Here is a 25320-nt window from a genome sequence, read left to right on the forward strand (position 1 = left end):
AGGAACAGGTCTCCTAAGCAGAAATTCAATTGATTTGAAGCCCCTGTAGACCCATGCAACACGTTTTATAATCTGACACAAGGAGGAAATTAAAGAAATTACTATTGCAATCATGAAATGCTACCAAGAGCTCGGCAATTCAAAGTGAAAACTTGCCCCCTACCCATTGCTAACTTTGGTGTACCTTTCCTTCCAAAGACCCCACCGCCTGATGCAAATTGCTTGGCTTCTTTAACAATCTTGACATTTAAAGAGATATTTTAGCAATACACACCAACACATCTAGACACGCACTTGTCGTACATACTAATAGACAATTCACAGCACATACTCACTCTCTGCTCGCATTACCCCCCTAATTAGTGAAGTACATGAGTCTGCATATTCTCAATTTGCTTTCTTGTTTTCCCCATTGCAGAGAAGTGGTAGGAGGGTTAAAGGCGATACTAACAAATGATTTGTTTCCATCACATCTAATTGGTTTTCAATCCTGAAACACACAGAGGAACCCAGAAGTTCTGATTCATCTTTGTTTTCAGATTTTCCCACCTGCTCTCTCATACCAAGAAGGGCAGCAACCCATGCCAGCTAAACAGCCATTTGGGTGCACTCATCACCCCACAATCATGTTTAATTAGCTCAACTACTTTTAAAGAGGGTTTTTTTCCCCTTCCATCATAAAGCCTGGGACTGGCGAAGGGATTAGTTTAATTCTGACCACTCCTGAAAACTGGGCCAACAAATAGCTACTCCTGCTTGTTACTTGCCCATTGAATTTCACAGAGTGCAACTGTTTTGTTTTTCAATGATGATAGGGCAAAGGTGACTCTCGTTTTTGCAAAGTCGGAATGATCTACCCCAGTCCCATCTGACCCAAAAATAGTCTCACTGGTTCCCCTGAGACTCCAGCAGTGTTTTACAGTTAGACTACTCACATCAATGCATTGGTGAGCTGCTACATATTCAAGGTGAACATGGACAGTGCACGATATAATCTAAGGAGAGATGATGTCTTTTTGAACTTCTGTTTAAAGCACACATGTAGTCTGCTCTCCTCTCAAGCAATATTTACAATTGCTATGTATAGGCGGGTGGAACTCACCCTTGTGGCGCCTCCTGCTGGTCGTCCTTGGAAATTAGCTCACCAGCCTCCAGGTGTCCCGCCTGTCACTGGCCCCCATGTCCCTCCCGGACCCGGTGCCCTTGCCTTGGGTGCTGCCCCCCTGACAGTACCCCCACTCTCTGGGTCTCCCCACCCAGGGGAACCCTCACCCACTATCCCCACCTCGCCTCAGTCTTTGGCTACTGACCAGTCACTCTCTAGTCCCCGCTCACTGAGGCTGACTGCAGTACATAAGCCACTTATCACAGGCAAGGGGGGGTTTGGACCTGCTGCCTCTGCCTACCTGTGGGGCCTGTTTAGGCCCCGCACAAGGCCCTGCAGCCTGGGGGATTTCCAGGCGGGAGCTCCCCAGCACCTCTCACCTTCCCCCAGCATACCCCACCTCAGGTTCCCAGGTATGCTCCCCAGCAGCCAGGCCCTTCTCCCTCTAAAGGCAGAGAGAGAGGCCACTCCTGGCTGCCCTGGCCTTCTTATACAGGCCAGCTGCAGCCTGACTGGGGTGTGGCCCAGCTGAGGCCACTTCCCCAATCAGCCCAACTTCTAGCCCACAGCCCCAGCCCTCCCCAAGGGCTGGCTTTTCAGCCCTTCAGGGCAGAAGCAGGTGACCACCCTGCTACACTATGCAAAAACCAGAAGGCTTATACAAATCTGATCACTGAAAAGTATGCATCCGATGAAGTGAGCTGTAGCTCACGAATGCTTACGCTCAAATAAATTGGTTAGCCTCTAAGGTGCCACAAGTACTCCTTTTCTTTTTGCGAATACAGACTAACACGGCTGCTACTCTGAAAACTGAAAAGAGTGTTCTACTTAGAAATAATTTTGTACATACACTGAACACACCTCATATTTCTTTTCCCATTTCTTTTCCCACAAAGAGCCTTGGTAGTAAAGATGGGCACTTGCTCCTCTAAGAGCTTATTTTCTACTGCTAATTCCCCATCAGAGATCAGCCTTCTGGTGTGACCAATAGTTCCACAGCAAACAACTATGATGTAAGAAGATGGCGGCGACATCATATGATGAACAGTAGGCTCAGATGGACTCAAGCAAAGATGCTCTATTCAACTTGCAATATTAAAAAAGGAAGATACAGGAGAGTGTGTGTGTGATAGCACAGAAGGATTTCTAAATAGAATATTTTACAAAAAGTCTGCAACAGGATGACCTGATGTGGAGCTTTCAAGACACCTGAATACTTAAGTACAGACAATAGCTTTAGGTGTGACCGAAGGTCTGCAAAGCTTTGTAAATATAAGGTTTTGGAGGTGTCACAGCAATCTAGCAATCCCAGCTCTCAGAACACCCTGAGGCTGGGCTGGATCAAAAGATGACGCTGAACTTAATTTGACTTGTCTTCTTCCCACAAGCCATGTCACAAACTTTAAAACAGAGGGACAGGCAGATATGCTGTATTTGCACTTAAAAAAGAAATGTCTGTCTCGAGTTTTAGCCAAGTGTAAACAAAACCCAGAAAAGAGAAGGGTTACTGGGGAGATCAGAGACCAGAAGCACACGATGATGGGACAACACGGATCGTATCAAACCATCATTACAAAATACATATGCAAATGCACGGTTTTCAACATTGACTACTCAAAGGACACAAACATTTGCTTAGAGAAAGAATAAATGATTTGTGGGTTTAGCCTACTAGGCAACTAGAGAGGTTTCAAGAGAAAGCACAAATCTTAACTGGTTAATAACCATCATAAATAAATGAACGTGCCACATGCATTCAGATACTCTGGTGATGAGGATCAGCTAAGTACCTGCACAGACAGAAAGATGCACTGAAGTAGGAGAATGCTGCTGTTAGACACTTCGAAAACTAAACCGATTCATTACTTTCTTGTGTCAAGATTATTAGTTCACACATGTGCCCTACCTCAGAGAATGCTACTGAATTTCCTAGAAATGTACTTTCACCACTGTGCCATCTTAGTTAGTCCTCCACATTTCACAAGGAGATATAGACACACACACACGATCTGCTAAGTGCTGCAACGTTCGTTTCTTGAATTCAAAACTTACAAATGAAAGGAGTGCAGATCCTGTGCTGGGATCTTAGAGACTGGGCCCCTTTACTGCTCCCAATTCGAATGAACCTCTCAGGTGCAATACAAATTCAGAGATTTTAAGGCCAGAAGGGAGCATTAGATCATCCAGTCTGAGCTCCTTGATAAGGCAGGACAGAATTTCACCCACTTACCTGTTTATTCAGCCCAGTAACGTGTGTTTGACTAAAGTAAAACAACAAACAAAATAGGATGCACTTCCCAATAATCGCTCCCTGACCAGCGAAACTGTTTTCTGGACTTGGTTACGCCTTTCCTATGCTCTTTATTCCTAATATAAAACCTCTACTTTGGAACAGAGGAGTTGCTCTACACCAGAGCAGATCAGTGGTCCAACCAGTTCCATCTCCCCAGCTCATCCCAGCGCTGCCAGCACCAGCTACTCCAAAGGTAAAGCACAATGAATAAACTGCCCAGAGAGTACGTTCTGGTTAGTGACTGGCTTATGACATGAAAGTTTCTCTCTCTCATGAAATGTTTTTTTAATCCTACATGATAACTGGGTGTTTTTATTAGACTCCAAGACCAACTATTCCCAGTTAGCTGTAATTGTTGAATGAAAGCTACAGTACCTATGCGTGTGTACACACACACAGTGCAAAGCTGCCTTTAAACAAACAAATTATGCCATGTTATGACAATAATAAGCCCACAAAAGAAAGGAAATTCAAAGTTAAGGGTGCAGGGTTGACTTAATACCTCTGTGTGGAAAGAGGGTTTTCTGAATATCAGGCTGACTTCACATAAGATTCTGGTTGAAGATGGAATGTCAGACAACTCTGAATTTCTGACTTTGCTCAATGCATAGGTAAGGTGGGGAATGGCCTGCTGAACTAGTTTTAAACCAGTTCAGGTGAATATGGTTCACATGCTGTTGGGTCAGGCCAGCGTGGACGGACAATAACTCTTTCATAACTACCATAGGCTAGGACACAGGATTCTGAACTAACTGACTCTGTTCAGATTGGCCAGATAATCAGCGTTTCAACAAAATTAGTCTGAAATTGTTTAAATCCCTTCCAGGAAATACTATTTTAGCCTGAGGTTCTATAATAAAGGTCCAAAGAGGTGCAGTGCTAGGATAGAAGCAGGCAGCCTAAATATTAGCTGGCCCCAAAGGGCCATTCTCTATTGATGGGCTCTTGCCTCTAGAGAAGCAGGGCTAGAATGATAATCTCTACAAGAAAACCAAGTTTTCCTTGGGAGTGAACATTTACACAGCAGCCCCAACAGACCCCAGCATCTCAGAAGCAACTGGCATGGTTCATAGCCCTTCCAAATGTGAATCTGGCTGGGCAGCTAAATATTTAAAGCTAACTATTTACTGCTTGAAAATTAGTTACCCCAGGATCACGGATTTCTCGCTCAAGTCTTGATCCTATTTCAGGGACCCCTTCTGCCTCCCAATGTAAGAACGGCCATAATGGGTCAGACCAATGGTTCATCTAGCCCAGTATCCACTCTCTGACAGTGTCCCACAAAAGATCAGTGAAATTTAAATACACTTCACCTCCAGGAAAATAGACAGGAAGTCCAAGCAGGAAGGCTAGACATGGATAACATCGTCTCTGCCTGGGTTAATGATCAACAGAGTTCTCAGCAGTGTGCTAAAACACACCTATGCAAACGCACTGAGGTAATCGGAAAAAAATATCATGGGGAGAAACACTGGGGAGTGACAGGCCTTTCCCATGCTCTATTTGACACATTAGGATGAGTGAAAAAGGAAGGAAAAAAGGGAAGAAATTTCACTCAGCTCAGCTTGTATAATCAGAAACAGGCTGATCATTCTAAGATGCTAGGTAGAGAGCAGCATGGAAATGATGCTCAGTTCACAACTTCTTGCCATGGAGGATGGAGCAGAGAATTATATTGTTGCCCAAGCATCCAGAGAAATATAGTTTGCATGCCAGGAAAGTAATATCGATATTCAGTGCTGATCAAAAGTCTCTACTGAGCTTTTAAATGGGAAAAGATCTAACCAGTCTATTTTGGGTTTTCAAACATCCAAAACTACAAGTGACCCTTAGTTCACAAAATGAATTCAACTGCAGTTGAAAGCAGCAATTTGAGCTACTCCGTGGAACTCCCTTTCCCTTGAATCTCCATTTGTCTGCAGCTCCCTCTTTAAATCCGAGGTGTCAGCAATTCTCACTATAATGGTAAAATATTTACAAAGATAGAAAAGCAATTAAAGATCTTCAATAGAACTCCACATTTCCCGAGATACAGAAAAGCCTCCAGGATACAGAAAAGCAGCATCCACCTATTTCATGGCTGAACACATGCCTCAACACAAGGAATTACACTGAAGATTAAACTTTACACTATAAAGTTAGATTTCTAGATAAAGGCTTCCTCTCAAGGCAATGGGGAAAGAAAATGAACACAGGATAGGGCCTAAAGTGAGGAGTGGATAGGAAGAAATGAGTCAATAAAATGAGTATTAATTACATTGTGTACAAAATCAAAAGCCCTATTAACAATTTGTAACATCCCTTGTATGTTACACAAATTCTGAAGGAAGCTGGTTACTTTTAAGCGGTAGCACTATCCTGTGTATTCCAATTCTGCAAAGACACTTCATGACTAGGTTTAACCCTTTGCTGAAAGGAATTCTACCGAGAGTTTTAGTTGCCTTTTTCTTTTAAAGCAGAGGTTCTCAACCTGCAGCCCAATCAGCGCACAGCTGTGGCCCATGTGACATCCTCAGGGCCATACAGGTAGTATACATATTGTGTTGGATGTGGCCCACATATCACAGAGAGCTGTATATGTGGCCCACAATGGTAAACAGGTTGAGAACCATACTGTAAAGGATTCCAAAACTCACATAAAACATTTTTGGAGAAACTGGTAGTTCTACATTCCTCCTTTTAGTCTGAAACACAGTCTCTTCAACACAGAGAGTTTAGCTCCCATAACTGGGAACAGGCCAGCATTGAAAATAAAAGTATCATTGAAGATCTTTCTCAGTTTACAAAATAGCAAATACAACATATGTATAAATATTTCCATATTGTTAAAATGCTTTTATTAGCGCTCTAGCTAGTACTCGTGTCCCCCCTTACCATAGTATCTGGGTAAGGTTTAATCTTTGTCACAGACCCCATGAGGTGGGAAAGTGCTCTTAAGCCAATTTTGCAGATGGAGAACTGAGGCACAAAGACGAAGGGACAGATTTTCAAAGATACTCAGTTGTCCAAAGCTACAGCTAGGCTCCAAATGGGATTTTCAAAAGCACCCAAGTGCCAAGGGGAGTTAGATGCATCGATAGGCATCTAAATACCTTTGACAATCTGGCCCTAAGTACTTGCCACAGGAAGTCTGTGGTAGAGCAGGGAACACCCTGACCACTGGACCAGACTTCCTCTCTAAAAAAACAGAAGGCAGAGAAAGAGACTTGGCAGTAAAATTAAGGACAGTTTGCTACCTTCTCAGGGCTGAGTAACATATTTCAAGGACTAATACATGGAATAAGATACCAAAACCTTGTGATTAACCCTAAAGAATGAGGGCAGACAGCAAGTAGAGTGGAGACTGACTTGTGGAGATTACTGTAGGTGTCTTCAGGTAAAAATTCTTGGGCATTTACAGGTCCACCTCATCTACCTTGATCTTTCCAATATCTGCTGTGACCACTGGTTGAAATTTTAGGTCCTATACAGGAAAAAGCTAATAACTAAATGTTCCTCCCACTGAGTTCAACAGGAGTAGCAGCTGGCCCTAAATCAAGATACAGTTTTAATGGTGGTATTTTGATAAACAAAAGAGTCTCTTAAATGTTGATTTTAAGCTTGTGAATGAGAGATATTCAAGGTCCAGTCCAGCTGACTAAACCACCAACTCAGAGCCTGAACACAGGAATCATTTTTTTGCTGATGCCTGAAAGTCAGAGCCAATTCGCTAACTGCATCTACTTACGAATACACTCATGTAAACGTTCCTGGCATTAGCAATCCAGGTGCTGTCTTTACCATTCCACACAGAGAACAATGTTTTGGTGCAGCAAAACCTTGACGTCTGATTTTGCCGGTAATTGTACAAGGATCTGTGATCTCTAACTGAATTCCTGATTTGCAAAGCAAAACATTTTAATGTAAGAACAATCAGCTGAAAAAACTCCCCACTATCCAATCACAAAAACCACACCATTGTTTCCAGTTTAAAACCCTGTCCCAGATAAATGTGCTAATCCAACACTGGGCCCTAGATGAAGGGCCACAAACTCTTTAATGCCGGTTAATCTCAATTTACAGAAGGCTGAGGACAGAGCAAGCTCCTCTGATAACTGAGTTATCACCAACTCCAGGAAAGGAAAGAGTTCGATCCTTCCAAGCAAACTGCAATTGCAGCTGCTCCTGGACACAGCACCCTTGGGCGATCAGACCCTCAGAGACAGGAAAAGTTGAGTTCTCCTTCCCCTCGGCACCATTTTTGCATGCCTCTCTCCATAGATAGTTTCAGATTGTGGGTTAAATATTTGAGTAATGTATATAAATCAAACACATCTATAACCATTGAAATTGTTACCTAGCTACCTAACATAAGCAAGACATTATAAAGCAAATGTTTCAGCAAATACCAGCATTTATCCTGATACAGAAAAACAAAAACAACAACAAAAACCCAACACATTTGCTGCCTCAGATCCCCCAAAGCAGACACTATTTACACAGAGACCTTGGATACACTGTTAGATTCCCACATTCACAGACACAAATGGGAGAGCTGTGATGTTTACAGGCAAAGTTATCAATTAAACAGAATAACTAATTACAAACATGTCAGGTCAAGGATGGAAGGCTTAGAAGGCCTCATTAAACAGACGAAGCTAACAAATACACAGCACCAATTGTTTAGTCTTAAACACAAGGGAGATGCAACAGTGGCCAGTGACCAATTTCTATGACAAATCTAAGAGAGAATACTCATCAAGCTATATCTCAAATGCAAAGTGTCCAGATTTCTGGTGGAAGCTCTTCACAATAGGAACACTGCACCAGCTGGGTTCATGCCAACATTTTATCTAACTATTCTCAAGCTTGTCTTGGTCTCTTCAGAAGATAAAACAGCAGCTGCTTTCTTGAAAGAACCACCATGCATGATTATACCACTACCAGTGTCTACCTTGAGACTTGATCCTCCCCTACTACCAACTCCCCCAAAGCCACTATTAATTATTTATTAATTAATAATGCCTATTTGTAGGTGCATTTAAATCAGTGTGTACCGCTGGAGGGACTGGTTATTCAAGAAGCTTAGCAATGGGACATGGAGCCTTTCAGTTTGAAGCTGGCCAAAACTGGTAGTGACTTGTAATCCCTATCCACCCACGGCTCTTCAACCATAGCACCATCTACTGCTGCAATGGACAAATCTTGCTGCTTAGGGCAGTACACAAGCTAGACTCCAGCTTATGCATTCGAAAAAGAGAGCAGGGGATCTTCAGAGAGGAGGACAGCACGTGCAAGGGTTGACAGTTCGTATCCCCGCACAACTTGCTAGCCATTGGAAAGCAGAGTTTTGGAGGGTGCCACTCCATTTTTTGTAGCATTGGTTGTCCATTATCCTGAACAGAAAGGAGCTAGGACACTGACTATGAATGGATGAAGATTTGGAACAGAAATCGGAGGGGGACACCAAAACATTTACCAAAACCCCAGGTTGTCACAGTGTTGCCATGCATTCCCTTAACTTTATGTATGTTGATGGACTCCTAGCATTAACCAAGTAAGAGTCTGTACTATCAGCATGCAACTAAGAGTTTATCCCAAAGTTTCAAGCTTCCAGGCTGTCCTTGCAGAAAACAGAAGAGCAGCTATAGCCTGGCAACAAAAGTACGCAATCCCTCCTCCCGCTCCTCAACCCACACTTTATAAGAGAACATTCTCGGGTCTCAGAGCCTGGGGCGGTGTGGGGGAGAAGAAAGTTTACAGAAAGCTGAAATTGGAGGTTGATAAATTGTTGCAGTCTAGTAAAGCATGGTAGAAGATAGTAATGAAAAGGCTAATTTGCTGACTGAAAATCCTCTGTGGCTATTTTCATAGCATTCCCCGATATCTGATACCCAAGCCTGAAGTACTACAGGAATTTCAGTCTCAGACTTTAAGAGGACAACTCCTTTCTAAAGCCTCTGCTGATACAGGCAAAGACTTTCACCAGTGACTAGTGATTTTGGATGTCCATGTTATAAAGAATCTGATCTTCAGAAAAAGCTGAACACCTACCCTCTGAAAAACCCGGGAGCTTGAGGGAATCTCAAGTTGGGCACCAAAACAGGAGCTACTCAAAGTCACTTGTGAAAAGCTTGGCCATGGTGTAGACTAGACTCCCCATTGCCCTGGATTACTGGCCCTACGTTAAAGGGGAAGTCAGAATTACTAACCAGAAAAGATGCTTAAAAGAAAAAAGCCATTAAGACAAAAACTGTAGGAGTATTTTCTTGCAAACTGTAGAAGACCCTAATCCAAAAGGCAAAGTGAAGAATTCTCCTCCCACCCCACCCCAGGCAGCTGTCCTGCTGTTCCCAAAGACAAACAACATTCTGCATTTCTGACCAAGCCCCCCCAACCACATGATTCAACCCATCTTTGTGCTCCTGGGCAAGTGCTTCATCAGCTCAGTTCCTGGAAGGGCAGATACTGTGAGAACACAGTCTCCTCCAGCCGGGAAGTCACACAGGCTGAGTCTGATTAAGAAATTCAGCTAAAGAAGGGTAGATTTTCCCTCCCCGCCCCAGACTCCTCCGTCCTCGAGCCGGATCGCCTGCCTGCTGGGGCTGGCATGGATTTAGCAGCAAGTTAAAGAGCTAGCAGCACAAACAAGCGATAACCCCCTGCTGCCGTTCCCAGCCCAGCCACTGGGCCGCCTCTCCCCAGGGCTCACAGCTGCTGCCTTGCGAGCGGGACAGACTTTCCCTGGCAGCTGAGGCTTGCGGGCAGCCCACGCTCGGTTCAGTGTCACAGTGCAAAACTCTGCCGGCCGGAGCATTACCCGATTACTACCCCCCGCCCCGGGGACTGGGGCATGGCTCCCCCCGTGCATTACTACCACCCCCCACCCCCCCCGGCGACTGGGGCATGGCTCCCCCCGTGCATTACTACCACCCCCCACCCCCCCCGGCGACTGGGGCATGGCTCCCCCCGTGCATTACTACCACCCCCCACCCCCCCCCGGCGACTGGGGCATGGCTCCCCCCGTGCATTACTACCACCCCCCACCCCCCCCGGCGACTGGGGCATGGCTCCTCCGTGCATTACTACCATCCCCCCCACCCCCCCCCGCGACTGGGGCATGGCTCCTCCGTGCATTACTACCATCCCCCCCACCCCCCCCCGCGACTGGGGCATGGCTCCCCCGTGCATTACTACCATCCCCCCCACCCCCCCGGCGACTGGGGCATGGCTCCCCCCGTGCATTACTACCATCCCCCCCACCCCCCCGGCGACTGGGGCATGGCTCCCCCCGTGCATTACTACCACCCCCCACCCCCCCCGGCGACTGGGGCATGGCTCCTCCGTGCATTACTACCATCCCCCCCACCCCCCCCCGCGACTGGGGCATGGCTCCTCCGTGCATTACTACCATCCCCCCCACCCCCCCCCGCGACTGGGGCATGGCTCCCCCCGTGCATTACTACCATCCCCCCCACCCCCCCGGCGACTGGGGCATGGCTCCTCCGTGCATTACTACCACCCCACACCCCCCCCCCCGGCGACTGGGGCATGGCTCCTCCGTGCATTACTACCATCCCCCCCACCCCCCCGGCGACTGGGGCATGGCTCCTCCGTGCATTACTACCACCCCACACCCCCCCCCCCGGCGACTGGGGCATGGCTCCTCCGTGCATTACTACCATCCCCCCCACCCCCCCGGCGACTGGGGCATGGCTCCTCCGTGCATTACTACCATCCCCCCCACCCCCCCGGCGACTGGGGCATGGCTCCCCCCGTGCATTACCCCCCCCGCATTACTACTACCCCCCCCGGCGACTGGGGCATGGCTCCTCCGTGCATTACTACTACCCCCCTCCCGCACTGGCCCGGGGACTGGGGCATGCCGCCCCCCCCGGCACTGGCCCCCGGCACGGGGCCCCGCACTCACAGCTGGTTGATGGCGTTCTGGGAGATCACCGCGTTGTCCGAGAAGTAGGGGATCATCCTGGGGCAGCGGCAGGGGCGGGCGCGGCCCGGGCCGGCCCCGAGCCGGCTGCGGGTCATGGGGAGGCGCTGCGGGGCCCCGCGGGGGCAGCCAGCGGACGCGGCGGAGCCCGGAGCTCGCTCGCTCCCTCGCTCGGCTCCTGTGCCCGGGCAGCCACGCGCCGCCCAGCTGTGCGCCGGCTCCCCGCCCCCGGCCGCAGCGCGCAGGCGCGGCCCGGCCCCCCTGCAGCGGGGGGGGAGGGGGCAGGCCGGGCCTCCTGGGGCAGGCGCTGAAGATGCTGGGTGGAGACGTTCAGCTCAATGGGGAGAGCAGGCCAGTAACGCCCGGGGCTTGGCCTCCCCCCGCAGCTCAAACCTGCTCCCCCCAGGGGCATGCCCCGTCACGGCTGGGGAGCGTCCACAGCTGCAGGGGCTAGGGCCCTGGCCCCTCCCTGCGACTGGATACCCCACCCGCAAGGGCTGATTCTCCCTTCCCTTAGGCAAGTTTGACAGCAATGGCCCAGGCGTGCTTAGAGGGGAACTCTATTCCCCTTCACCGCCTAGCACCCAGATAAGAATTAAGTTCCCTAGTGGGAAGTTAGAAGAGGCTGGTGCATGGTCGTTGTTTAACTTAATGACAGTGCTCCTACAGCAGCTAACTGATACACTTAATAGAAGTGTATTATTAAAATGCCTGAGCAGCAGGCTCGTCTTTTCCTCCAGCCGAGAATTACACATCTAGGCAGGAGATTTGTTCCATCCCCCCAGGCTGCTGTAGGGGAAGATGGAAACACAAGCAGTGTAAGGAAGAGATGAAGACAGAGTAGCTAGTCTGGTTGTATTAGCTAAGGTGTGAAATCAGGTATTTGCATAACACCCTCCATGAACATAAGCAGACATTAGTCAAGCTTTATTAACTTTCTTGTACCAACAGAGCCCTTTTCCAAATAATTTTGGCAAGTTTTATTAGTTTCTGTCTCACTTAATTTCACCACATGATTAATGTACACTAGCACCTAAGAGAAGCATTTGGCAAGCAGAAAGCAGGGATATTAAAAGCAATATCCAACCATCATTCTGCTAGGTTTCACACACTGACCTATTCCCATCTCCCTTTAATTAGTGCAGTATCAACTTTAACCAAAAAGTAAAATTTCACATCTACACGATAATGATAGGCACCAGGCAATGTGTTCCAAGATGCTTTGGGGATAAATTATCATACAAGATGTTTAGAAAAATAAGTTTAGCTACTACCATGACAAGTGTTACAATCTACTAAAGGAAAAACAGTTTTAAAAGACTACTGAAGAGTTTAGATTTCAGAGTAGCAGCCGTGTTAGTCTGTATTCGCAAAAAGAAAAGGAGTACTTGTGGCACCTTAGAGACTAACCAATTTATTTGAGCATGAGCTTTCATGAGCTACAGCTCACTTCATTCAATGCAACTCCAGCAGTTTAGACTCAACCTCAAGGCCAAAAGCTGTTCTATACATACAGCTGTACCAATGCAGCACGTCTAGGGAAGATGCTAGGCCGATGGGCGAGAGTTCTCCTGTAGGCATAAAGAAAACCCACCTCCACACCGGGGGAGAAGCTCTCCCTCCGACCTCATGCTATGCACACAACCGCTTATGGCAGTGTAACTTGTCTGTTGGGGGGGTGGTTTAGTCACACCTCTGAGCGACAGAAGAGGTGTAGGATAGACATAGGCTGTAGTACAGACATAGCTTTAGCCTCCGATGTCTAGCAAGAGACCTGTAACCAGGGAGGACTTTACAACTCACCGCCCCACCTCCACCTCTTATTAGGTTATTTAACACCCAGTTAAGCTGCCAGTCTTGAATCTTCTTCCATGCTACAGTTTATGACACCAGGAGTCAGTCCACAATTCGTATTCCCGTTTGGTTTATGCTCAGGATTTTACACTAGTTCCTATTGTGAAATGGAGGCCATGGAGCTTTGTTTCCCCTCTGAAGACTGCCAATGCTGAGTCAGCAAAGCAAGCCTTTTACACTCAGCATGGTAGAAGTACCAACAGCATAAGACTCCTCCAAGAGTTGGCAGTAACATTGCCCTAGTTCTTAGTAAAGGCTGAACATCTGTCACCTCCTCCGGGAGGAAGAGCACATTAAGGAAAATATTTCTCCATACACAAGTAAAATAAAAGATCCACAGCATTCTAACTCCCTTTAATCTTCATCTTTTGCTCCCAAGCCCCTGGTGACAAGGCTCCCAGGAGCAACCCAGGAATTCAGGGATTACTTTAAATTAGATGAGAAACATGCTGTCACTGTGTCATGCTCAAATAAATTTATCTCTAAGGTGCCACAAGTACTCCTTTTATTTTTGCGGATACAGACTAACACGGCTGCTACTCTGAAACATGCTGTGAAGTAAGCAAGTTCCCCACCTGGCAGGGAGTCAGAGGGGTGGCCATCCTAATTCACAGATTCCAAGGTTGGCAGGGAGCACTACGACCATCTAGTCTGACCTCTCGTCTAACAGGCCATAGAGCTTCCCCAAAATAATCCCTAGAGCAGACATAGCCAATCTTGATTTGAAAAACTGTCAGTGATGGAGAATCCACCAGGACCCATGATAAACTGTTCCAATGGTTAATTCCCCTCACCATTACAAAGTTTAACTTATTTCCAATCTGAATTTGTCTAGCTTCAGGGTCCAGCTACTGGATCCTGTTAGAAGTCTCTCTGGTAGAATGAAGAGCCCATCATCATCATCATGTTCCCCATGTATGTTCCTATAGATCAATCAGGTCACCCTTAATCTTCTTTTTGTTAAACGAAAGAGATTGAGCTCTTGGAGTTTAATCACTAGAAGGCATGTTTTCAAATCCTTTCATCATTCTTCCGACTCTTCTCTGAACCCTCTCCAATTTGTCAACATCCTTCTTGAACTGCAGACACAGGAATCCAGCAGCGGTCTGATCTGTGCCAATTACAGAGGTAAAATAACCTCTCGACTGCTACTCATGATGCCCCTGTTTATGCATCCAAGGATCACATTTGCCTTTTGGCTACACCAGTGTCCCCCTGGGAGCTCAGATGCAGCTGATTATCCACCACAACCCAATTAGTTCTACGTATTGGGCAGGGAGAAGAGAATCACCAAGCCTTTTGTCAGGGACAGACCCATGTTATCTTTAACTCTTCAGAGAGCCAGCAGTTTGACAGAAGAACAAAGCAATCGGAAAATCACTTCAGGTACCAGAAATAATTTTTCTATGGGAACTACTCCATGACAGACAAGTAGTATACACAAACTAGGCATATTGTGTCTGCTTACTACACAGCATCAATTATGGGTGTACACTGCAGAGACGCAAGGCACTGACCAGTCACTGCAGTTGAGATGAGCTTATTCTTGGGGGGCGGGGGAAAAAAGTATGTTGGATAAATTGAATTGTGGACAGAGAAGAGGGATTATAAAAAGTCTTTGTTTTCCTCTTCCTACACTAGAGCAAGGGGCTGGGGGCCATGAGCGGCACTTAACCATTTCAGTATGAGAAAACTGAAAGTGAACAAGTTACTTTTCATCAATAGACACTTAAACAAATCCATGTGTTAAGATTCTGCTAGCAGCTGAGTGAAGATCCAGAGGAAATAAAGTACACATTCACCCACTGACTCCCCCCAAAACTCTGTCGAATGAAGACAGACTTCCCTCCCCTTTTCTTTTAATGCAAGAAAATGTTAAAAGGTCAAATAAAACTGCATCATAAAAGGCAAGTTCTTGGGTTATTTAGAATTTAGAGCATGTAGTAATGCAGATATGCACAAGACAACTTTGGACAGACACTTTGAAGACAAGCAAAGTTCACCTGAAAGGATATTTTTAAAAAGCTGGAGTATGAATAAAAGGAAAATATCTAGTAGGATCTGTCACTGCAAGTCTTTGCTGGAATCTGCATTAACTCATGTGTCTCACTGCACACCCAGGAGCATTTGAATATTAGAGTTTAAGAGTCTTCCAAAGACATTTTAATTTAAGAAGATGCAACACTAGTCAGCTGTCCTCCTGCAAGAGAAGCATTTTGCCAGACTGGAATTAGTCTGTCTTATCGCCAAAGGTATGCAAGTCAGGGCACTAGGGAAGCAGGATCCCGTCAACTCCTCAGGAGCCTGGTGAGAGGGCCCCATCTAGAGTTAGTACATACCAATGTCTACATACAGAAAACAAACCAGCGCTTCTGTCCCCATGCTAATGAATAATCTGCACAGTGCTTGAGTAAGGCTCTTGAGATAATCCATTTAATTTACTAAAATGTCACCCCAACAGCTGCTAGAAATATCTTAGTATGTTCTGCAAACATTACAAAATGCAGTCCCTCCATATAGAGTGGAAAAACCAATGTAGTGATTAATCAATCACACTTAACATACAGATAATACATTTCTAAAGGAATTAACCCTGGATTAAAATCAGATATTGCATCCCATATGTGGAGACCAACAATGTAAGAGATGCTTCACCAAGGACATATCATTCTGAGGATAGTGTAAGGTGTCAGCAGCAATTCTAAAAACTTAAGATTGTACTGAGATCTGCACTACGAACAGATTTCGATGTTATTTCTATGAAAGAAGTTGTATTGTAAAGATTGAAACATCAGCCCCATGGTCAAATCTCTCTCAACATCATGCTACAAGTCAGGACAGTATGCACTATTCAAATAGCCTGTAGGAACTGAAATATGCAGTTCTCATAGCCTACTTTCTTCAGGGTTAGGGAAACAGCCCCATATTTCTTTGCCAAAGTGTTACCCTGGCATTTCAGGGCTCCAAGCAGAAACTGAGATGTCAGCAAGAGATGTCAGCAAGAGATCCTCAGGAGGGGGATGAAAGAAAAGCATCTGAATTTTGATAAACACCATTTTGGTGTTTTTTAAACTTGCAAGACACAGAAGGCTGTTAAAATATATATTAGCAACAGGGTAAAGTTCTTCACTCTAGGTGATGATTCTCAAGTATGCGAAGAGTTAAATGTATTAAAATGCATGGAGTCAAAGCAGTGAGGGGTACTGTTCTAAATGACTAAAATTCTGGAATAAGGTGGGTAAGTATAAGCATCACTGTAAATAGCCCACCCACCTCCCACGGCAAGGCCAGGATTACATTTTGCAGTTTTAGACATCTGTGTTTAGCGCTCAATAGCTGGTAACAGGATTATCAGCACACTGCCTGGGGTAATAGGGCTAGGGGCTGTACACAATAGTGGCTCTGGCCTTTTGGCATAACAAACTGCTGATTGTGGCCTCCATATTTATCAGGAATAAATAAAAATAAGAACTATAGGCACATACACTTCACAACAAGTGGTTTTGCCCAGCTTACAGAAAGCAGTTCAAGTCTCTCCCACCACTTCCCAAGGCTAACTCAGACTGGCTTCCATTAGAGTCAGACCGGATTATGAATCTACCATGCAAAGCCTCCGTTAAAAGAATGTTGAGTGAGCCTGGTTAGGCATTCCAAAGTCAGGCAATGCCAGAGTGAGTTGCATGCACACAACACTAAATTCTCTTCTCTCGAAGCAATTCACTATAAAGAGTCCGACCTTATCTTCTATTCTGCAAGTAAAACATGAACCAAATTACAAAATCTCCAAGCATCACGTTCAGTCCTAAATCTGGACTTTGAGGATATCACACTAGAACAAAAAGCCTTTACTCTAGCCTCCCTGCACAGTCATAACATACTGAGGCCCCAATCCTGCAAGGAGCTCCATGCAGGCAGACCCTTTGAGTACATGGAGCCAGCAGTCCACCTGTTCGGTGCTCCTTGCATGAGCAAGGCCTCAATTAGTGCACGTGTTAACAGTCAAAATGTTAGGGTTGTTGCCATCAGAAGGAAGATAAATCAGAATGATTAACAAGGATTTAGATGCATTTGGTGCAGATATAGAGTTTGAAACCTTTGAGGTGGAAAAAAGTTTCTTGTGGAGCTGTGGATTCTTGTCAGCGTGAGTGGTCAACATGAGGCATGGGTTTAAACTGATGTTAAAATATTTTCCACCCTTGCCTCGGCCCCTGGTGTGCTGCATATCAGAGCAAACCTCTATTGCACTGTTACGTCTGTGCCCACATTTGTTTGCTGCCTCTCATCAGATGCTAAGATTGCAAGCAGTGTGGGGCACAGACAGGCTTACTACACATGTATACAGTGCTTAGTGCAAGAGGATCCTGCTGGAAGCCCCTCACCCTTTTTTACACTTCTAAGGGATTCTATGGGTGGGTTTTGCAATTAAAACTGCTACTCCTCGCCGTTGCTTTAGAGACAGCTCCTGTCGTAGGGCTCTTCCGCAGGGGGCTCAAGGCTCATGTCCCCTCTGCTGTGCCTGCAGGACTCACTCAGACGTGCTACAAGTAGGCGTGCCGTGGTGAGTGTGCACGGGGGAAGCGGCTGCAGGGAGCCTGCAGTGGCAGGGCAGAAGTGAACGGGCTTTGCCTAGTGTAAGAACAAAAGGTGTCTGTGTGGACACCATGCTAGGTACAGTGAGAGTGGTTCAGTTGTGCAGATCATGTGAAAAGTCTCTGGGGGCACCTCTGAACAATAGGAGGGTATGTGCATGAATTTCTGCCCAGGCCTGTTAACAGCAATGTGACAGATAAGGCATTGTAGGACCTAGACTCATTTTTCTTCCACATAAGATGGAATTATGTAAAGTTCTGAAGCTTCTGCTTTACAGAATGCACTCCTCTGCAGAGCCGGGTGAGTTACTGTACGGCCTGTTCCGTCACCTTGAGCATGAGTGTGGAAATACTCCTACGTTGCCACACATCTGTTTCCTGGGTCATTTGTGAGAAGACAAGTTCAAATCAAAACCACCACCATGGCCTAAACGATTAGCTTTGATGTCTAGCAGCAGCACCTCATGCATCAGCATGGCAGGGATGGATACAGAGGCAGCATGTTTGTCTTCTCCATGTTTGTAAGTAAGAGAACGCCAAGTTTTTCTCTGCATTGAGATTTCAGGAAGGGTACTGACGGCCTTCTAGAAAGAACTGCATGCAGTCCTTCCGCACTAGGAGCATGCTTGTTCTCCATGCTGGATTTGAGATAAGAGTAGCGAGTGATGTGAAGGAAGAGGAGCAATGCATCTCTCTGACAACACAACATTGGAACTTAACATTTCTTTTTAAATTGCGCCAAGTATTAATCACACTCCAAACTGTGCATGAAGGACAGCAATATTTGAGCTGCAGCTCACTTCCCTCCCACCTTCAGCTCAGGTAAAAGGTTTGTTGACTTGTTCCACTGCTTTGTGCCCTAGAGGCCATACAGCTTACAGAGATAAGCAGGGGCTGAAGCTGGGTCTAAGTGAATTAGACACACAAATCAATGACTATCTGGAAAAAGCCTAATGGTAAAGATACAGGAGAATGCAAATAGGCAAAGCCCAATTGTTTAGAGACCCACCTGACAACTTCTGGAGCGGTCCTTCTACCACTCAGGATGGACAAGTCATATGATCAGGCCTATCCATCCCAGGTGTTTACAAACTGTATCTGTATTAAAAACAAAGCCCACAAATGTGACGAGGTTTTCCCTCACCAAAGCCCAAACTGTTTCAGCAGCACAGTGCTCATGAGCCAACCACCGTGTGCAGCGCAGGATGGAGGGAAAGACAGGGCAGGAAGGAAACTCATTCAATTTAAAGCCTTCATTGTGAATCAAAGGCACATGACTCACCGTGGCAATGGTCCTTATCTGTCTATACAGCAGCTATATTACACAGCTAGGGGGACTTAACTCAGTAATTAGTAAGATGTCCTGGTGCATACTGATTAAGAAATAGGTGCTATACAAAACTGTATTTAATCCTGTATCATCTCATTAGGACAGATTCCATTTCTAAGTCTAGTTATCTCAGACGTCAGGAAACATTTACACTTCTGGTTCTCACTCACAATTTTGTAACAGGCAGTCTAAGCCATGCCACTCATCAACACCGCTCTAGCTCACTTTGTTTCTAATGGAAGCGTTTTCTATTTGTAATTCAGGAGGTATATTGAAAGCAATGTTCAAGGAAACCTGATTTCCTGGTTAAAATGACAAAGCCTCCTGGAAACTGCATTCCAAAGCTAAACTCACAGAGATGCCTCCAGCACAGACCTCTCCTGCCCATTCCCATCAAGGTGGAGAAGGTAGCCTGAGGTTTACATTTTGCTCATTAAGGCAACACCACTGAGAGTTCCATTTTTATTTTCTAAAGTATGTATCTAAGGGAGAGGAATAACCCTAGGGGAATCGTTTCAGTATAGGAAAGGAGAATCACAAATCAGACATCCATAAAGACAAAGGCGAGCATTAAACATCCAGTTTCTCAGTGTCTACTCTAGTATTGAAGTCTCGTATTAAAAGCAGTAGAAGTGAAGATAATGCATTTGGTACTTTTCCTCCAATACAGCTTATTCAAGACAAGGCCACACTGCTTTCAGACTCTCCTCTCTCGCGCTCTCCTTTATAAAGGTGTGTTTTTGTTGTCATTAAAAGAAATCCAATACAAAGTCTACGATCACCTGTGTGCACAGAGCCAGAGACGAAGGGGAGACTCATTAGTAAAGCAAGCAGAAACAAGAAGTAATGGTAATAGTAGTATGCGGAGATCTTTAGAAGAAAGCTCCCATATCAGCACAGAGAACTTTATAAGTGTTAAGCAAGTTTCAACACCTCCATATCAGTCAGATAAACACTCCCATACTCCATTTCCAAACAGGTTGCTGCAGCAGAGCGCCTATATGCGGCGGTGGAATTGCAGATGGAGGTACGCTAGCATACATTGGTGTGCGGCACTCAGGTTTAGTGAGGAGTAGTGTGCAGAATGCAAACACCACTTTCTTTCTGAAACACTCAGTGCCAACTGCCCTGAGTCCTCACCAAAGCGTAAGTCATGGCTAGTTACACCCTTTGCTGACTTTAGAGGTGTAATCAGGCCAGAGTGTCATCTTTTGTACCACCACATGAATAAGGATTATTTCTCCAGATCAGCACTCAGCAGGACAAGGGTTTTTTGATTGCTTGTTTGTTTAAATTGGAGCTTCCGTGTCTGCATTTCTAACTCTCAGACCTGATGAAGAGTTAATGGTATATGCACCTTTTGATGTTACCAAATAAAGCATCTTCCTCCAAACAATACATTCTCTTCTGCTGAAGACAGCCTTTCAGACTAGGTTATGTGAATGGGCTATCACCCCACCCTTAGCAATCTTTGTACTGCTATGCTAAATTGTTAGTGTATTCCAAAAAAACAACAAGGAGTCCGGTGGCACCTTAAAGACTAAGGGATTTATTTGGGCATAAGCTTTTGTGGGTAAAAGAAAAAGTGTTTTTTTTTAACTCACTAAAGCTTATGTCTAGATAAATCTGATAGACTTTAAGGTGCTACTGGCCTCCTTGTTATTTTTTGTGGGTACAGACTAACACGGCTACCCCGATACTTGACAGTGTTACCCAAGTACACCATTCCCTGTATCCTCTGAACATTTGTTTCTAATCAGGGATGATTTTTCTTGGGTGGTACCTTTCCCAAATCACAATCCTACACATCAAACCTTTAGGACTAACTCAATCCCTTCTTCTGCCCCATTACAATCCCCACTAACACCCTCATATAAATAAAGCCAGTCTAGATTATAAAAACCCACTTTCCCATGGAACTAAGAGCAAGTGCATGGCAATCATGCCCTGCTTGTGTGTTGGTGCCCATTTCCACCAGCCTGTGTTAGTTTATCTTTTCAGAGTCTAAGCTCTTTGGGGCAAGGACTAAGTCTTCATGAAGCTGAAGAGGAGCTGGCCCTGGGTTTATGTTGCAGCAGTGCCCTCAGAATGGGTATTCTTACAAACAGAGGGCGAGAGAAGTATGGTGCCCCTGTTTCTGCAATGCTACTTCACAAAGCCTTGATTTGGGCTGTGTGTAACGTTCTCTTCTCACCGCTGCATGTAAAGAGAGTGTGATGTGAAACACCTGACAGCAGCACTGCAATCACGGACTCCTCATCCGTAGTTCACGGTCAGGCTGACTATTCATAAAAACAGGACATTATTTACAGGACAAATACATGAAAACTGGATCCTGAATGCAGACACTTGAGTGTTCTATTACATCATGTACCCTACCATTACTTGTAACATCCTCCAATGAGTAAAAATAACTTCCCCAGCTAATTCCATCCCCTTCCCTCCCGCACTCTGCTGCTCAGAATCAAGATGAGCTTGGCTGTTGATTTCTAGTTTGCTGAGACTAAAGTACTGGAAGGCAGTTGCTGGCAGTGTGGTCAATGCTACTACAAAGCCAGGAGGAGCAGCATAAAAGTAGGTGTTCTCACACTGTCCCCACTTTCAATGGTGGCTCATTAAAGTTCATTTTTGGACACTTTTTTTTGGGGGGGGGGGCGCAGAAGACACGTATGTGAGGGCAGGGGGTGGAAGATGAGCTATTTAAAGCTAAATGGACTTTTTCAGAAGATCAGGCTCAGACGTTGACTATTTAAAGATACACCTACTGAAAGCTTTTAAGGGGTATCCAAAAATCAATGCAAGGCTGAAACAAGGTTCCTTGTTTTCTAGCAGCTCAAGCCAATTCTGGACAGAGACATGGACAAGCATCCTGCACTTGGGTTCTGTAAACAGAAACTGTTATTATTAACCCCAACATAAAAATTGATAAGGTAACCAACTGAAATAAGGTTGAGACTTTACTATGAAAGTCTGAATCATTGTAACAGATCAGACTAGTGTTTCCTCTAGTCTAGTACCCAGTCTTCAACAACAGCTGGTGGAAGATGCTTCCAAGGAAGGTCCAAAAAACCTAATTATAGAATAGTCTGCCCATAAGAGAAATTTCTTCCTCCTCCATTAGCTAGAAATTGGCTTATACCCTGAAGCACAGGGGGGCTAGATCTGTTTCAAACATCAGACTTTTTAAATCTCAACTAATATAAAACTGCGGATATTCTCATTACCCACAAGCTTCCAATCCTTTTTCAAAGCTTGTTAAGATAGGTCATGTTAGCCTCTGACACTCCTGCGGTAATAAGTTCCAGAGGTCACCATTGTCAAGTAAATAAAGCTGACAAAAGGAAATGATTTTGTAAGTTTTCTGGGATCTACACACCTGAAAGGCAATCAGAATAAAATTCAAGGCACCAATTTAGAACCAAAAAAAAATTTTTTTTTTAATTTTTTTTTTTTGGAGTTTTCACAATAGCAGATTTGCAATATCTACAGAAAGGCAAGACTCCATACTACTTAATCAGAATTCTGTCCAGTTTGAGTTTTACATTTTACACCTAGCAAGGAAGTCCCCAATTAATTATTAAATAACTGATAGTATTTCACCAGTTGTGTTGCTTAGAGACGATATATTACATCCACAAAATTACAATAGAAGAACGTTAAGGTTGCAAAGGCAAAACTAAACAGTTAGGAAACGCCTTAATTAAGGTTGTCTGTGCACCATCCATTTCGTGCACTGAAAGAGGCAGGGGTCCTTTTAAAAAAGGAATGTGATCATATAATTAAAGATCATGTATCATAATGCACACACATGAGGGGGGTCAAATTAAGGTTGTATGGACATCATTGATTCAAGCATTTTTTAAACTCCTAAGTGCTTCACTTTGCACATTTAATGTTCTTTTAACTTAAGACTTTTGGATGTTAAATATTTTATAATTCTATCACCACAGCTCATAGTGAGTTGGATTTCTTCCAGGCATGTAATGTAACAGTGCTTATGAAAAACAGTGCCAGTTTACATATAATCTCCTAACATTAAAAACTAGAGTGCTTCCTAGTCTTACCCATCTGGGAGCCCCTGGCAGGTCTCAGCAGCAGAGTCATTAAATTACTCATTTTTGAGGAGTTGCTTTTGTCACTGCCTTTTATCAGGTGGCAGCAGCTCTCCATTCAAGTGTCAGGGACGAGTCTTGCTGGGCTTTGCTTTAGCGCACCCCAATACTCTAGTCACACTCCGCTGTTTCTCTAGACACCCAATTCTTTCCTTTGGCTGCACAGCTTCTCTGCCAAAGGAAGTAGCTCTTGTAGCATCTCTGATCAACCTGTCTTCCATAGAATGGCCAGAAGAAAGCGGACCATCCAGCAATACTTCTAGAGCTTGTTTTTTAAGACACTTTATTGGCTCTTTACACTAATGACTGTTTCTTGGTGAGGTCTCCGAATTGAAAGCTGAAGCATTTACATGAAATCTTATGGGAAAATTGGATTAGTTTAAATCGTTTCACTTAAAGTTGCATTTTTCAGGAACATAACTACAATGTTGAGTGAGAAGTTACTGTATTTGCTTTGCAGCCACACAGGAGTTTGCGCTAATCTCCTGGTCGTCACTGCAAAATATATATATAGATAGTATTTAGGAGTTACGTATCTATATTGAAAATTGAGCTCTTAAGGGAGAGGACCCCAAACTGTGGGGTGCGCCCCTCTGGGAGGGGAGGGCAGAGGAACATTCAAGGGGATGCAGCTGGGGCCAGGGCCAGCCACCACAGGGGACAGGGAGGGAGTGCCACCCAGCTCCACTCCTGGCCCTGGGACCCCAGCAGCCGGAGTCAGCCCCTAGCTGGGGCCCCAGCCTCAGCCCCCTTACTCCTGTCCACGTCTGCCCTCCCGCCCCAAGTCGTGGCCCCACTCCTAGGCCCTAGGGGGGTGGGACATAGACAGAGGTAAGGGGAGCACAACCCTGAAAAGTTTGGGGACCACTGTCTTAAGGACTTGGAGTTGAGGCAGGTCACCAAGAGGTGACACTTTGGAGGCTGAAAGGATCATGCATCTCCCTGTCTGGCCATTGGCCTTGAGCTGTATGACTATTTGCATACTGAGTCAGGTGTGAACGGAGGAACTGTGAAATTTACAAGAAGAAACAAAGGCAAGGGGATGTTCTGTATATGAATAAGAACAAAGGTTTGATCTGGTATATCTTGGAGTGCAAAGAGACACACTGAATCCTTCACCGAGGAGGCAAACTGACAGCGTGCTTGTCTCGTGAAAGGAGGGCCACAGCCAGTCTGGGTGTAAAGGACTAGAAGAACGCAGGGTAAGCAATACTCTACAGGACACAAGAATATGTTGTTCATTAAATCTAGGCTCTAGGATGCGTGTTCTGATTTTATTTGGCATGGAACCGTTTGTTTCCGATACTTCTACCTGCTATGACCAGAATCTCTGGGCTTTGTTAAATAAACGTATTTCACTATAAACATGTTTAAGTGCTGCGTGTTAAATGCAGTGGTGATCTGAGGTGGGACTGGTAAGTTGCAGAGCCCTGTTTCTTTGGGAGCAGCGAATCTGCGAGCACTGCGAGAGTCCAGTGGAGCAGGGGCTGGGTGCTCCAGGGAGTCACTCAGATGGTTCGAGGGTTGAGATGTGCCTATTGCCAACTTGCAGAGTGACAATGGGGCCTGCAAGGCCTAGAAGGCAGGGCTTGTGTTGGGTGTGGCCAGTAGAGCTAGGGAGCTGACCACAGCAGCTAGACAGGGTTTTCTCCTGTTAAGGGCAGGTGGTAGCAAGATGCCTCACAACCTGGGTACCCCTGGGCAGCATCCCAGCCTGCTCAGAGGGGAAGACGAAGGCACACATGCCTGATAAGCTTAGAGACTGAACAGTGCACAGAAAATGAAGATGTTAAATGCATCTCCGTATGTGCTTACTCCCAATATTTAAACTACACCTTGTATAGGTGAAAAATTAAGTGTTTAAAAAAATCCCTGTTAATTACCTAATAGCATTTATTAAAGTAGGAAAGGATTAACTTAATATCTTATTCCTGAAACGGACTTCCTGCTGTAATGAAAATGCTTTCAAGTAGAATTTCCCCACATTTTCATGCTGGAGTCAGTGGGCGATGTTGAGGCATGCTTGGGGCAGAGGACGCTACCGAGGCTGGTGCTATCATGACTTTGCATGAGGTCAGGCAAGGCATGGAATGTTCTTCCTGAAAGAGCT

General features: G+C 45.4%; 1 protein-coding gene across 3 annotated transcripts in view; it reads right to left on the reverse strand.

The window, feature by feature from the left end:
* SSH2 (slingshot protein phosphatase 2) overlaps nucleotides 1-25320 on the reverse strand; it is a 134414-nt gene that overhangs the window by 55799 nt on the left and 53295 nt on the right. Inside the window, exon 1 of one of the 3 annotated variants that reach the window (XM_073315845.1) lies at nucleotides 11308-11584. The exons of 1 other annotated variant lie outside the window; for it this stretch is intronic. In XM_073315845.1, the coding sequence (XP_073171946.1) occupies nucleotides 11308-11423 (116 nt within the window). In that variant the 5' untranslated portion in view covers nucleotides 11424-11584. Of the gene's footprint in view, nucleotides 1-1966; nucleotides 2311-11307; nucleotides 11585-25320 lie in introns of those variants that run through there. One more of the 3 variants, XM_073315847.1, reaches the window with a different exon arrangement.

The sequence above is a fragment of the Lepidochelys kempii genome, chromosome 17 (assembly GCF_965140265.1).
Source record: "Lepidochelys kempii isolate rLepKem1 chromosome 17, rLepKem1.hap2, whole genome shotgun sequence".
Classification (NCBI taxonomy): domain Eukaryota; kingdom Metazoa; phylum Chordata; order Testudines; family Cheloniidae; genus Lepidochelys; species Lepidochelys kempii.